At 27.8% G+C, this 14,938-nt stretch overlaps 1 protein-coding gene across 1 annotated transcript; it reads left to right on the top strand.

The window, feature by feature from the left end:
* The first annotated feature begins 4,876 nt into the window (after positions 1-4,876).
* On the top strand, positions 4,877-6,005 carry LOC123305905. The gene is made up of 2 exons (XM_044887743.1): positions 4,877-5,085; positions 5,269-6,005. The coding sequence occupies exons 1-2, from the start codon at positions 4,917-4,919 to the stop codon at positions 5,517-5,519; spliced, it is 420 nt and encodes a 139-aa protein (XP_044743678.1). The 5' UTR covers positions 4,877-4,916; the 3' UTR covers positions 5,520-6,005.
* The last annotated feature ends 8,933 nt before the right edge of the window (positions 6,006-14,938 follow it).

Here is a 14,938-nt window from a genome sequence, read left to right as displayed (position 1 = left end):
ATAAATAAATAAAAAAGAAGCTTGAAAATGAGGGGTAAATCATAGAATTTGATAAAGGAATAAGGAAGATGAGGGTAAGACAGAAAAAAACTTGCTAGAGTAATAATATATATAAAATAGATAATTACCAGCATTTTTTGACTCCTAACAGTTTTTACCTAGCCTAACCGTTTTACGAGACAAAGATAGGTAAGCATTTAAAAAAAAACGCATTTTCGCGAAAACTCGTTATTGAAGAAAATAAAGATTATCTTGTGGTTTCGGTAAAAAATTTAATTTGAAAGCTATTTGGTTTTATATTTTGGACCTCATCGTTTCCGATATATAAGCGTTTAGAAAAAATAAAGTTCAAATTTTTATCGAAAATTCGTTATTTACGAAAATAAAGATTATTTAATTGTGGTTCTGGTCAAAAATTTGATGTGAAAACTATATGACTTTTTATTTTGGAGTTGTATGGTTTTTAAATCAAATTTTTGACCAGAATCACAAAATAATCTTTATTTTTCTCAATAACGAGTTCTTAAATAGTCGAAAACGATGAGGTTAGGTAAAACATGTCATAAATCAAAAAATACTGAGAATTTTCCTTAATTGTTTCTTAAATGTAAAATAAATAGAATGTAATGTCCGGTACTTCTAAAGTACTTCTTAGATGTAGGGTATTTCTGTCCCACCCTATGGGGGTAATCGAAAAAGCACAAGTTCACAAGAATGATACTTTGTTAAGTACACTCACGATAAGTGTATCGCAAATATACTTTCCGTCCGATCGTCTTAAAAATCGGTGTAGGTATCCAATTGCCGTTACTCAAGTCAAAAGTGGTCAGAAGCTTTTCAAAATATTGTATTACTTGAAAATTTCTTATTAATAAATTGATAACCCTGGTGGAAAAAATTGTTGAAGAAAGAGTAAGAAATTCTGAAAAAGTCTTAGGAACTTTGAATTTCTCAACGTTTTCGGACTAGTCTAATTCAGAGTTATTCAGAGTTCTTAATACTTTTTTAAAGTTTCCAGTTGCGGATTTACCAGCAGGCTGAGTAGGCTGGAGCCTAGGGCGGCAAATTTTAAGGGGCGGCAAATTTAGTTCATAAATTTTTTATTTCGATTGACAAAATTTAGAAAAAATTATAATACACACACAAAATACGAATTTCAAAAATTATAGAGGAATTAAAATATTCAACAAAAACCGAAATATAGTCCTATATACAGTGCTAAATAATAAATATCTCAAAATCTCTGCATAAACAATTGCTAAACGCTTTTGATTATAATGTAATGATCATGAATTTTTAGAATATCGCAATAGCGATTCCATATTATAGTCGAAATTTAGTTATTTTTACATATTTTCTTCACTGATAATTACTATAATTTTTTTTTTCTCCTTGTACCTAATAATTATGAGATCTCCTTACACAATTCAATCTTGATACAAATATCGATGGTCTAATCATGATTGCTGCAGCAAGTTTGCAAATTGTCAAATTCTATTCCAGAAAGTTATTTCTTTATGCGTAAAAAAAATACTGACTAATTTTTATTAAATAAAAAACTAGTTCGATATCTTTAAAGAGATTCAGAATAAGTATAGTCTTTTTGTTTAAATCAATCGAATAACTGATATTTGAACGATTGCAACATGTCAATAAAAAATTGCCTCTACTAAATATGAAGTTAGACAATTTGCGGATTAGAAAATGGATACATTTTATCAGTTAATTATTTTATTTGTAGTAAGAAAAAGTTTGGAAAATCCAAATGATCATGCCTTAAGGGCTTATGTCGTACACGAATTATTTAAATTGAATGTTTACATTTGTTAACTTTTTCACAAAGCCAACTTTTTTTTAGTAAATACAAATAATTTTTATGAGCTCAGCGATTATTTTTCTTTTTGATAAGTTGCTTTTTTAAATAATATACATGTACATCGTATTTGTTAGACACGGTTTAATGTGAGAAAACATCGGATTTAGATTTTTAGGCAAGAGTCGACCTCCGATCGACTTTAAGTCAAGAAAAGCTAAACGCTTTAGCTCTCTTGTGCATAGAGTCAGAGCTAATAAACAAGATTTCGTACGACGATATAATAAATGATTTTGCGAATTCAAAGTGTCGCAAAACAGTATTGTAATGCTTTTATAATTTGACTTGAATTATAATACTAACAAATAATTAAGAAAGGATATATTTATTGTGTTGTTTTGTAACTGTAAGTGTAATAATAAATATTTATCAACGTTCGCCAAATCTAGATTTTTTGTGTAAGCTTTATTCCTATTACGTAAGTATTGTATAGTTTTAACACATACCTTAACTTACTTTAAAATTGGTACATGTTTGAGATATTTTTTGCATAAAATATTGTTTTTTGATAATTCTTTGCTGTAAAATAATCAAGGATCTAACACGGTACCATAGTTTTCGATGATACTAACCATACGGTAAAAGTTGATGTAATGAGGATAATGGAGCACAAATCATAAAGTTGCAATTTTATTGTTAGATAATTGATATGATTGTGAACTAAGATATCAAAATTTAGAGGCGGCAAAAATTGAATAGCCTACGGGCGGCAAATCTCTAAATCCGCCACTGAAAGTTTCTAAGACTTTTTCAGAGTTTCCTAAGACTTATTAAGACTTATTCTTTTTTCAAATATTTTTTCCACCAGGGAAAGCAAGTTTTCAATTATTAAACTGGAAAAGTCAATGGATTTCATTTTGAAAACCTGCGCGCCACTATGGATATTGTCAAAATTATATTCGTTAAAAGTTTAGGGCTATCGATAATTGTAAGCTTTCGACTTTTAAAAGTGCCTCAAGTTTTATTTTCCTTTTTCAAGTGAAAACTACCCAGGTTTAAAAAATTAATAGGCCAATTATTTGTGTGCATTTATCTGAAAACAAAACGAAAATATTTAGAAAAATATTTACGATTTTACTGTTCTTTAAACATAAAATTTAGAAATAAAAATAAGAATTTATTATACCTAAACAAAACTGAATAAAATAAATTTTATTAAAATTGATCAATGCAATAATTTAGTTAGAAAGTTTGTGTCTGGTCCTTAAAGCCAAAGATTTATTAGCAGGGACGATAACAACTAGCTATGGTAATTGTTTAAATATCCTACATATGCTTGAGTTTCAATGTTAATGCTATTTTTAATAATTAAAATAGTTAAATTACACAAAATAAATGTGGCGAATTTATGGAATTCAATAGATTTTTTTAACTTATGCCAAAATTTTGTATTTATAATAGATATTGTATAATGCGAGGAATAAAATTTGTTATTTTTATACCATGTATACCTATATGAAATATACATAGTATATTAAGTTTAGTCCCAAGTTTGTAACGCTTAAAAATATTGATGCTAAGAAAAAAAATTTTGGTATAGGTGTTCATAGAATCTTCTAATTAGTCCATTTTCGGTTGTCCGTCCGCCCGTCTGTCAACTTGATAACTCAAAAACGAAAAAAGATATCAAGCTAAAATTATTATTACAGCGCACTCAGGACGTAAAAAGTGAGGTCGAGTTCGTAAATGAGCAACATAGGTCAATTGGGTCTTGGGTCCGTAGGATCCATCTTGTAAACCGTTAGAGATAGAAGAAAAGTTAAAATGTAAAAAATGTTCCTTATCAAAAAATAAATAACTTTTGTTTGAAACATTTTTTCGTAAAAGTCACTATTTACTCGTGAGGGCACAAATTTTATAGTATGTATTATATGGGAATATCTGTTATATATGTGTGACATATATATGTATATCTAATATGATAGAGTAATCAATACGGTCTATACATGGTATTTCAACAATTAACTCAGTCAATTGTTTGTTTTCACTTGTTTTACATAATTTTACAATTTCTTAAACAACAAGACAAAAACACTCACAGGTAGGCATTCTTTTCAATTAAACTGAACTATTTAAATACTTACATAATAACATAGAGATATGAAGATATTAGTGGAGAACCGTTAGATTTATACCTCGGAATCCATGGATAGTCACTGAATCTTTATAAAAACTGTTCGACTGCATTCTTTAAAGCGTACTTAAAGAAGTTGAAAACAAAAATTTGTGCGATTCTGCCCAGGGGATGGGAGCCAGCCCTTCTCGGAGGTAGAAAAGTTTTTGCTGAAAATGACAACAGGAATAGATATAGGAATGAATTCTAATTGCAAAAAGTGTCATTGAAACATATTTCGAAAAGTCAATACTTTCCGAGTTATTGGCGATTGAAATTCAGAGTATTTAACGTCAAATAATAAAAAAATTTGACGTGTTTTGAAAAAAGTATATAAAAAACCTTTATAATGAGAAAATTTTCAAGTCATTTGCATAAAAATTGACGGAGTTATGATGAAAACAAAATTTATCGGACCTCTCTTTTTATGTTTTATTCAGTACAAAAACTGATGAATTTACCAAGCGAAAATTAGTAACCGCTTTCTAATTAACTTTACCATGAAGCATATAGGCCCTTCATGAACTTTACTAAGGTACTGGCAACAGGCTCAGAAAGTTCTAGCAGTTTCGGATAAATATTTTTAGAAATATTGCAATTAAAATGAAAAAAAAAAAAATTTCGAAAAATACAAAAAATGTCTTTATCGTTAAATAACTCGAAAAGAATACCAGAACTTAGATAATATTAGAAAAAAATTTAACATTTTTATGCTGTGCCAAGTTTACAAGAAGAGTGGGTAATATCTCGGTAAAAAAAAAATTTTATGTTCAAATTACACGAAATAAACCATAATTTACAAATGTTCAAAAACAAATTTGTTTTTTTCATAAAAAACCAAAACTGTAATTAAAGATTCGAATATTTTTATAAAATCAGTTTATCTGAGTTAACTATTGAATTCACACATCAATCGAAATAAATTACATAATGTCTTCAAATAAATCGTGCAATAGTTTAGTTGGAAGATCTGCTCGTGGAAGTTCAAAAAATAAATTGACGGGATCAAAAAAACTATCACCGAGAGATAAAGAAAGATCAAGGAGGTCACCGTCTTCAAGCAGTCGATCTAGTCGATCTAGTCGATCCAACGATGAAGGTAGGTTATTATTATTATTTTTTAAATAAATTGTCTTGCCATGTGGTTATAAAAATTTTGAGCTTTTTGAGTTTGATAAGGTGGCATGTGTACTAAATGTTATTAAGCCATGTAAAGAAGCACGTGGAGAAAACTTTGTTCTAAAATTTTCTTTACAATTACATTTCTTGTTTGTTTGTTTAGATTACGACGAAAGAAATCGTGCTATACAACGACGAGGTGACCGAAATAACCGTCGAGATGTAGTTAAATATGGTGGAAGATGTGGTGGAAGACGATCCAAGCCCCAAGTGCTATGTGAACAAATTATTGAATCTGAAACAAAAACTAGAAATCGAATCATAAAACGAGTACATTTGCGTTATGATGATTCAGACTCATCATCGGATAATTCTTCTACAGATGAATCAAGTAGTGGCTGTGATGACTATTGAAAAATATTAGTAGAAAAATAATATGAATAGCTTATAGTTTGTTCCCCAATTACATTTATTAATTATATTCAATTTTTTTCCCATATAGGTTTTGGATTTCTCAATTTGTCCAAAAATCAAATCTATAGTAGGTAATTCGTTTACTAACTGCCATGTTCTTTCAATGTTTTTTCTGCTGTTCTTTCTGCTGTTCGTTCATATTCTCTCCGGTTTACGATGTATCCATATATCGGATATATTTGGTGACCAACCGAAGAGAATATAAACAAACTTTGAGGAATCGATTTGTGGAGAGAGATGAAGCGTAGTAAAAAACATTGGGCGATCGTGGTAGTCATTATAAAGAAACATTATAAAAAAATTACATAGATTTGATTTTTTGACAAATGAAGAATTTCAAAAACGAAATCTCGATTTTCGCCAATTTTTTAAAATTCTCAGATGAACTATTTTTTATTTTGATAAATCATATCATCCAAAACACTTCAAGTTGTATTTCGCTAGACGAAAAGCTTTTTTATTGTAGATTTAAACAAAAAAATTATTGTATGGTTTTAATTTTTTGTTGGTACTTATTTTTTTTTAATTTTATTGTTTTAATGGTAGATTTCATGTTATAATAAAAAAATATACTTAGTTAAAAATTTTCGTTGACTTCTTATTTCAATGGCTTGTATCGTAATTACGGCATTCGGAGATCACAGTGATGTAGACGACAAATTTCTAAGAAAGTTTGTTTCCATTTTTAGGATCCGAAGTCTCAATAAATATTATAATTTTAGGATCCGATGTCTCATTTAATTTTGAAAATTGCTCGATTAAAATTAGCACAATTAATTCTAAATTTTTAAAGAGAATATAAAACTTACTATAATTTATCCTCTTAACATATTTATTCAAGTTTATTATCTCCGTAAATATGTGATTTAGATGTGAAAAATGAGTAAAAAGAGAAAGTATGAAGGTATGAAAGTTGTTAAAAAATGAGAAGAAGTGGTCAAAACATTCCCATTGTTAACAATTCATTCTTAAACAGTTATCTTCAGTTCTTTTTTGCCTCAACGTATTCACCTATGCGTTCCATACATGTAATTGTTCTTTAACAAAATTCTTTAAATTCACTCCTACATATCTCGGAAGTGGTTTCTTGAGCCGTTTTCCTTATTATCTGTTCTATATGGTCTACATTAATTCTAAACGAACTTTTTCACCTTGTACATTCTATGTTAAAGTTGAATAGCTATGAATATTAATATTTCCGGGAGCACGATAACTCAAAAACAAAACGCCCTAAGGACCCATCTTTTAAAACGCAATAAATACAACAAAAATTTAAAAAGATACAAAAAAAGTTTCTTATATAAAAATAAACAACTTTTTTCTGTATCTTTTTTTTCGTAAATATCTATGTTTTTGCGTAAGGGTATAAATTAGGGTAAAAATTAAGTTTCCATTTTCTCAAAAACTATAAAAGATACAGAGTTGGAAACTTGTGGGTGGCTTCAAATAACGAGTCTATTGATTTTAATTTTGAACCCATTTGATAATATTAAAGGACTCAAATGAATCAGTTTAAAAGTTCATTTCATAGCATCTAAATTAAAAAAAAAAAATTCCTAGAAATATTTTCGAAATTTTTATACTTATTTATAAAAGTAATACAAGCACTGATATTCAACATTGTCTATATAGGGTATTTCAACAATTAACTCAGTCAATTGTTTATTTTCACTTAAATTTTTAAGTTGAGACTAATAATTGTAAACTCGTCAAAATATGGTGGAAGCGACGGGAAGGAAAACCGCTTATTTGTACAATGTATTTTAGTTTTTATACCATGTAAGTATATGAAATATACCAAGGTATACTAAATTTAGTACCAAGTCTGTAACGCTTAAAAATATTGATACTATGAACAAATTTTTGGTCCTAATTAGTCCATTTCCAGTTGTCTGTGTGCCGTCTGTTCGTCTCTCGTCACGATTACTCAAAAATGAAAAGAGATATCAAGCTGAAATTTGTATAGCGTGCTAAGGACGTAAAAAGTGAGGTCAAGTTCGTAAATGAACTACATAGGTCAATTAAGTCTTGTAAACTGTTAGAGATAGAACAAAAGTTTAAATGTAAAAAATGTTCCTTAGAAAAAAATAAGCAACTTCTGTTTGAAACATTTTTTCGTAAACATCACTGTTTACTCGTGTGAGCGCAAATTATGCGCAAATTGACTAGTATGTATTATATGGGAATATCAGTTATATATGTATGACATGTATGTTTAAGTAATGTGACAGAGTAATCAACACTGTCTATACATGGTATTTCAACAGTTAACTCAGTCAATTGTTTGTTTGCACTTGTTTACTATAAGCCTTGTATTGAACAAAAATGGAGGAGAAAAGAAAACCAATTAATAAAGAGATTGTAAAAAATATTTCAGTACGAAAAGTCTCTTTCTGATTAAAGGAAATAAATGCAAGAACAAATCTTGAAACATTTGTGTGTGGTTTTAAATTTCATGGTAAACGAACGAACGAACATATCAACAACAATTGTGAGGTTTTTTATAATTGCATAAATTAACAATATTGGCCACAATATAAACCCCCTATTATAACTCTCTCTGAATGATATAACAACCAACAGTTTTATTTTGAAACTTCAATACGCAACTCGTGTATGATGTTCCCGCGTTTACAATAACAGTCATAGCTTATAATACTGTTTTAGTATGATAACAGCCGTTGTTCTATCGTAGCTGCTTTAGGATATCAGGGAATATTCAAATATTACATCGGGATCACATTGTTTCCGCATAGTTTTCTTTTTTATATTCAATATTTTTTTTAGAACTTTCCACGACATTTTATAACTTTACTTAATTTTCAATTTAAAAACATTATTTTATTTGTTTTTTTTCGATTTTTAAATGAAATTTTATTTTTTGATTTTGAAAATTTAAAAAAAAAATATACTTTAGGACAATTTTTGTATGAAAGTTGTTTAGAGTGTGATATGTTTTGGTACAAATTAATTTAATTAATTAATTATATAATTGATTAAGAGTGATGTTTTTAATAAATGTAATTTAATTACTTAAATAATTTTGTGTGTGTTTTTTTTTAAAATACTCTTTAATTTGTGTGAGAGTTTCGAAAATATGGAATTTAAACAATCATTTTTTGTATTATTTTTAATTTTTATTTGTGTTAAATATGGGACTGGGAAAATTTTAAATAATTCTGGTGGTAAGAAAAAATCAATTTTTTTTAATTTTACTAATTTCTGTTGATTTTCTATTTATAGATTGTTAAAAATTATCGATAATAGAAAATAATACTTAGGTAATATTTAGAAGAAATTATTTTGATTTTTTTTTTCAAATTTCTAAATTATTTTTATTTAAATTTCTCAAATTGTTGAATATTTGCTAATCTTTTCAGCTTCTGTAAATTTATGAACGGATAGTACCTATGCGAATGTTTAAAAAATTTATAAAAAATTAGGCAAAATTTAAACTTCGTATTTTAAAATTTCTAAATTTATTTTATTTTATTTTTCATATTTAGTTGTTTTTAGAAATATGTTCTTTTATAAATAGTTTGTTTTATTTATGTATAAAAAAAAAAATTCTGGCAAATTTCAACCTTTAATTATTAAAGATATATTTTTTTGTAATAATTGGTTTAAAAAGAAAAAGATAAAAATAAATTAAATTATTTAATACTTTCTATTGTTTTTGTTTTTCTGTCAAATAAATAACTTTTGACTTTAGTAGAGAGGAGGTCAAAGGAAAACACGTGCTAAGAAAGTGAGACACCTCAATGTGTTCAAACATTGAAACTGATACTATTATATGTGTTTTTAAGGCATTTATATTTTATTTATCCATGTGAACCTAGCACTCCATCATAAAAAACCGAACGTATTTGCCCCAAAAATTTAGTGGTATTTCTTTGCTAAACAGTTTCTTTATTTTTGACTTTGTTACTTAAGTCGTTTAGCAGAAATCAACGATTATAGGATGCTAGGTTGACGTCAAGATAGCCGCCTCACGACTATGATAAAAACTGCACAAAACCCAAAAAATTGAATAAAAGAGAATTAATTATTTTGTTTATCTGATAATCCTGTTAAACATTTACCAAAAAGTCGACCGATTAACGCTGACACAGGTAGTATAACTTTTCCCTACTTATTATCACACCCCTTCTGCTAATAGGTGGTGGCTCATAAAAGATTCAGTTAAATTTAATTAATTAATTAAAAAATAAATTATCGCTTAACTCTTGGCTCTGGGATAGGTAATATTAAGGAATATTTAAAAAAATTTCATCTAAATTCGTCAAATTAATTCCAGATGAAATCTAAAAACTACGGTGTTAGTGTGATTAGGTATAGAGGATAAAATTCTAAGAAGAAAGCTTCTTTTCAATTTATTATCGTTTATATTTTTCAAATTTTCTTGACTATTATTTATTATAAGTTAAATTAAAATTTCTTTAATAAACAAACTTGCACATAATAAAATTTACAAATTATTTTCTTAGGATTTTTAAGTATAATATTTATAGAGATATTAATGTTCAAAGAAATAACTTTAAACGTAAATACCTCCGGAAACACAAAACTTCTAAGCAAATAAAATAATTATAAAAATATATACTTCCTAATTATAAACAATAATTAACGAAGCTCTATCTCGTTTTCTAATGATGTACACGTTGGATCCACAAACTGCCAAAAAATGTTCCTTTTAGACCTTTTTCCTGTTTGTCACTCTACTATTCTTATGCGACAGTTTTTAACACTCTGTATAGATAGTATGTCAAATTCGATCTGGTAGTATGAAAAATCGTAGAGAAACGGCCGTCAATTCTATTTTAAAATACAGCCTATTTTATTTATTCCAGATTCAGAGATTTATTGCTTAATAAAACATAATATGATAAACCAATATTCACAAATTCGAGCATGTCATTAAAATAATTTATAAGAAGATTCAATCTTATTTGATACTAAGCGGATTATTATTTTATTCAAAAAAATAACAATTTTATAATTAATTTTACTTCCTCATATTTCATGGTAGGAAGGAAATATGTTCATTCTTAAATTCAATTATAGAGTGATTATCAGTATTGAGTATGTAGAACTCGATGAGCAAATAAATTTTTAAGAGCATATTTAGTGTACCTTATACAGCTTAAAACAAATTTAAGTCGAAACAAACAATTTTAAGTCGAAAGTGCCTTACATAATTTGGCTGAAATCCAATAGTTTAGGAGTTATGGGCACTATTGAATTTGACTAATAAAGTAAATCAACCATGTCTCATGTCTGAGTAAAGTCGTTTAATGATTTATTTATTAATAATTTTTTTCGTACTCTACTAAAGACAATATTTTCGACCATGTTAAGAATAGATTTATTGTCGGAAATTTTGCTGCACGGGACGTTCTGCATTAGCTTTAAGAAAATTACCTTTTTTGCCAAATGATGATGCACATTCATACTTGTTTATTAGGAATTCTTCGATCAGGAATTCGTCGCTGATATTCCCGCACTGACGCTCTTCCATTTCTGTCACAATATCCGTAAATAAAGTTATTATTGGTATAATCTTGATTTGTAAACGTAGCCATTAAATTAATCTTAAAATTACAACTTAAAAAATAAAAAACACAAACGTAAACAATAAAATGCCACCATAACAAAAATATGGTAAAACAGTTACATGGCCTTCCAGATTAATTCACTATTAAGTACACTTCTCTTGACTAATCTTTGACGACATAATAGTGTACATCACTCGTTAACTTTTGGATTTTGGAGAAAAAAATATAATTCACTTTCGACTTAATACTGTTCAAAGAATACGCTTTTAAACTATGACCGTCGCGGTCGAGTCACGAGCACCCTGTATATATTTCATTAATTACTCAAATTCATTTAATAATTTTGTGGACTGTACTGTAGACTACAATAGTGATTTAAACTGAGTCTAATTTACGCAATTTATCAGAACTCTCAAGTATTATTTTAGAAACAAAAGTTTTAGCTTGTAGCGATCATAGTCAGTCCATTTACTTAAAAGGAAGAAGGGCTGAACTTAAAATTTTTGTATTAATTTATAAATTATAAAAATGTGAACACGTAGAAGTCCCTCTCCGTTTTAAGTTAAACTCCATAATTTTTGTACGAAAATCAACAAATAATTTTTGGCAATCAGTATTATATGCTACACATCGCAGAACAAGCTGGATATTTTATCGTTTAGAAGGATATGATATGTTGTTTTTGGAAAAATTTGCGACCAGGAAAGAATTTAAAAAAAAAGTTGGCCGAGTCGAAACGACTCGGTCGAATGTGATATCGACACAACCAAGTCGATATCACTTTTTTTTCGCGCGATATCAATGACGAAATTGGTGTTAAAGCCTCGCCCTAACCATGAAACGTAAATATATGTTGAAAATTTCGATTTCGAAAATCGGACCCATTACAATAACTTCCTATCCTGGGAAGTTAAAAATTGCTACACCTCGCAGCGAAGAGGTGAGTTATATTTGTTTCGTATCATATCATGTGGGTTATATTTGCCTGGTATCATATATCTCAAGCAAATAGCCATAAAATACTCATACAAAAAATAAAAAAAATTCCAGACATTTATGCTTAATATATGCGCTTTTAAAAAATATTATTGTAAAGCAAAATCGTGATATCACTTGTCGAATAAACTTTTGACTTTTGTATTTTCCCATACTGTTCTTAAACTCTATTCTATGACAATGCATACAAAAATTGTTTAAGTCTACAGTTAATTTAAGTTTAAAGATAATTTTAAACGGAAAACCCCATAAGTATTTAACCAGTAACTTAAGTCAATTACAAGTGTCCCTGTGAATCAATATCGAGCAATATTTTCTAATCTCGCGATGCGGTCAGGCAAATAGTGTAGTAACTTTGTTATCGACAAAACAAAAAAGCTTGTATGGTAGCGATTCAATCTCACCGATTTTGAGACGCCCTGTAAGAACATAGAAAACATTTCAGTTCTTTATTAAGAGGAAAAATTTAATCCCTAAACATATGTGTGATGAATTTAATTTAAAATCAACTACATGTAATTTTTTTTCCATTTGATACGTTTCAAGATTTGCATATAAATGCATATATTAATTCTCAATGGGGTTGTGGTCAATCACGATATGTCATGTTTATTGAATGAGTACGTATGCGTTCCACATATATACATATCGACGGGGCTTCATTTGTCCGTAGGGAGCATTATGTGCGGTGGTGATTGTAGAGAATTGAGTTGTTATTTGAATACCTTATTACCAAGTGTTTATTTTAAATAAAAGAATTTTCCATATAGAAAGTCTTTTTAGAACTCTTTTATTAGTACTTCGAATAAACTTATTTAAAAAATCATGGAAATAAGGAAAACACGTTTTTGAAAGCATAGTTGTTTATCTGGTTGTAGCAACTTCGTACCGAAAGATAGACTACTCACGGAGGGTCTTAAACCCCTCTTTTGGGGATAAAAAAAATAAGTTTTTCCAAAATAAAAAAAAAAAAAATTACGCAACGAATAAAAAAATTCAAATAAAGTTGTAGCTGCAGTAAGTGAAGACTTTTTAGTTTATATATGAAAAATTTAAGTATAGCGTATTCAATTTTAATACTAGGAAAGACTAGATCTAGTGATAGAAAAAAGAACTATAGTTGTCAGCTCGCATAGATACAAAATATTTAACGGAATTGTTTGTTTACAATCTTTTAAACCATACGCACATACCATATAAAAGTGAAACGCAAATTTTGTTAAAAATTGTATAAACTATACAAAAATTAAAATAATTGTTTTTTATTTTTATTTGGATAAATCAAAAACAAAAAATTATGGGCCCTTTATTTGTATTATATATAAAAAATTTATATAACAACACAAATTACAAAGTTTATATAAAAAAAGTAGGAAAACTATCACAATTATAAAAGACTCGGGTAGCAAATTTGCCACAGTACATTAAAACCTATAATGAAGTAGGTATCCCTTGTCTTTTCGGGCAATAAAAAAATCCACTGACGTAAAAAAAACATGCTAGTTAAGTTTTTTGATCCCTTAAAAAATGACGAAGTTATATTATTTCTGAGATAAAATGTCCAGGAAATTTAAATAACAGTATTTCGCGCGTGCTTGAATAAGCAAAATTGAATGATCCTAAAATTGGCATATCTCGATTTCTAAACTTGACATATATCGAATTTTGAAGTCAGAAAATCAAAAAAAACCTGAAAATGTACACAATTAGTGAAGCTTTTATTTGAATTTTTTTAACCTATCAAAAAAGAAGTTTAAGCCAGAAATGTTAAAAGAAGTTTTAAATTTCATCGATTCTAATTTTTGACGATTTTCTTTGTTTGTCGTATAAATGTTCAAAATATTTATCGACAAGTAATACGAAAACACAATAGCCGACTTTTTCGACGTTTGCAAACTTCCTGTAATTTTTTTAACGTATACTGTTGTCAATTATTGCTATGACGTGATATTTCTAATTAAGGAATTTAAATCCAAATGAACTTGATTTCTGTATTTCTTCAATAGAAATCGTTTAATCTTTAGTCTTAGTCACTTTTAGTAAAATCATTTTTTTCCAATTGTGTGCTACAAATTTGTTAAAATTATAAATTAAATTTGAGCAGTTTATTACATATATACTCGTTACAAAATCTGCACTAGTTGATTATCCATTTTTATTAATTCAGTAAAAATTCTACGGTTTCTAAGGTTTAAAATTTCTAAGGTCTGTTAAAAATAGTTATGACATGTATATTTCACATGTATATCACCAATAAAATGTATTTTAGAGAAAAAAGTATGATACCGTTTTTACATATGCTCTGTGCAGATTTTGTGACGCAGAGATACATAGAGTTTTAATAAAATAGTTTTTTTTTTTTCTATACTTTCATGGCCCGGATATTTTAGAGAAATTTCATGTGAATTAGGAACAGACTGTTATATTTATGTAAATTTTTAATTATAAAATTGAATATTTAATAGCCCAGCCCACATGTTTAGAAAAAATAATATAATTTTAATTTGAGAGTTCTGTAGTTAAAGAGAAAATCGTACTCCCGCAAAATTCTGTTTGGTTGATTTTTTTAATTTTTATACATAGGTGTATGGAGTTTGTCGTAGTATTAACGTATATATATTTGCCTCATGTAAATACACTGGCCTAAAACTGTTAGAAAAAGTTGCTTAGAATATTTTTTTATACATATATACCGATTTTCATGACAAAATATGCATTTTTAATTTTTCCATTATTTTGGTCTTATAACCGATTTTAAAAACTAGTATGCTATGGAATATAAAATCTGGACAAATTGATAATTTAATA

The sequence above is a fragment of the Chrysoperla carnea genome, chromosome 1 (assembly GCF_905475395.1).
Source record: "Chrysoperla carnea chromosome 1, inChrCarn1.1, whole genome shotgun sequence".
NCBI lineage: Eukaryota > Metazoa > Arthropoda > Insecta > Neuroptera > Chrysopidae > Chrysoperla > Chrysoperla carnea.
This window is presented reverse-complemented; position numbering and strand designations above follow the sequence as displayed.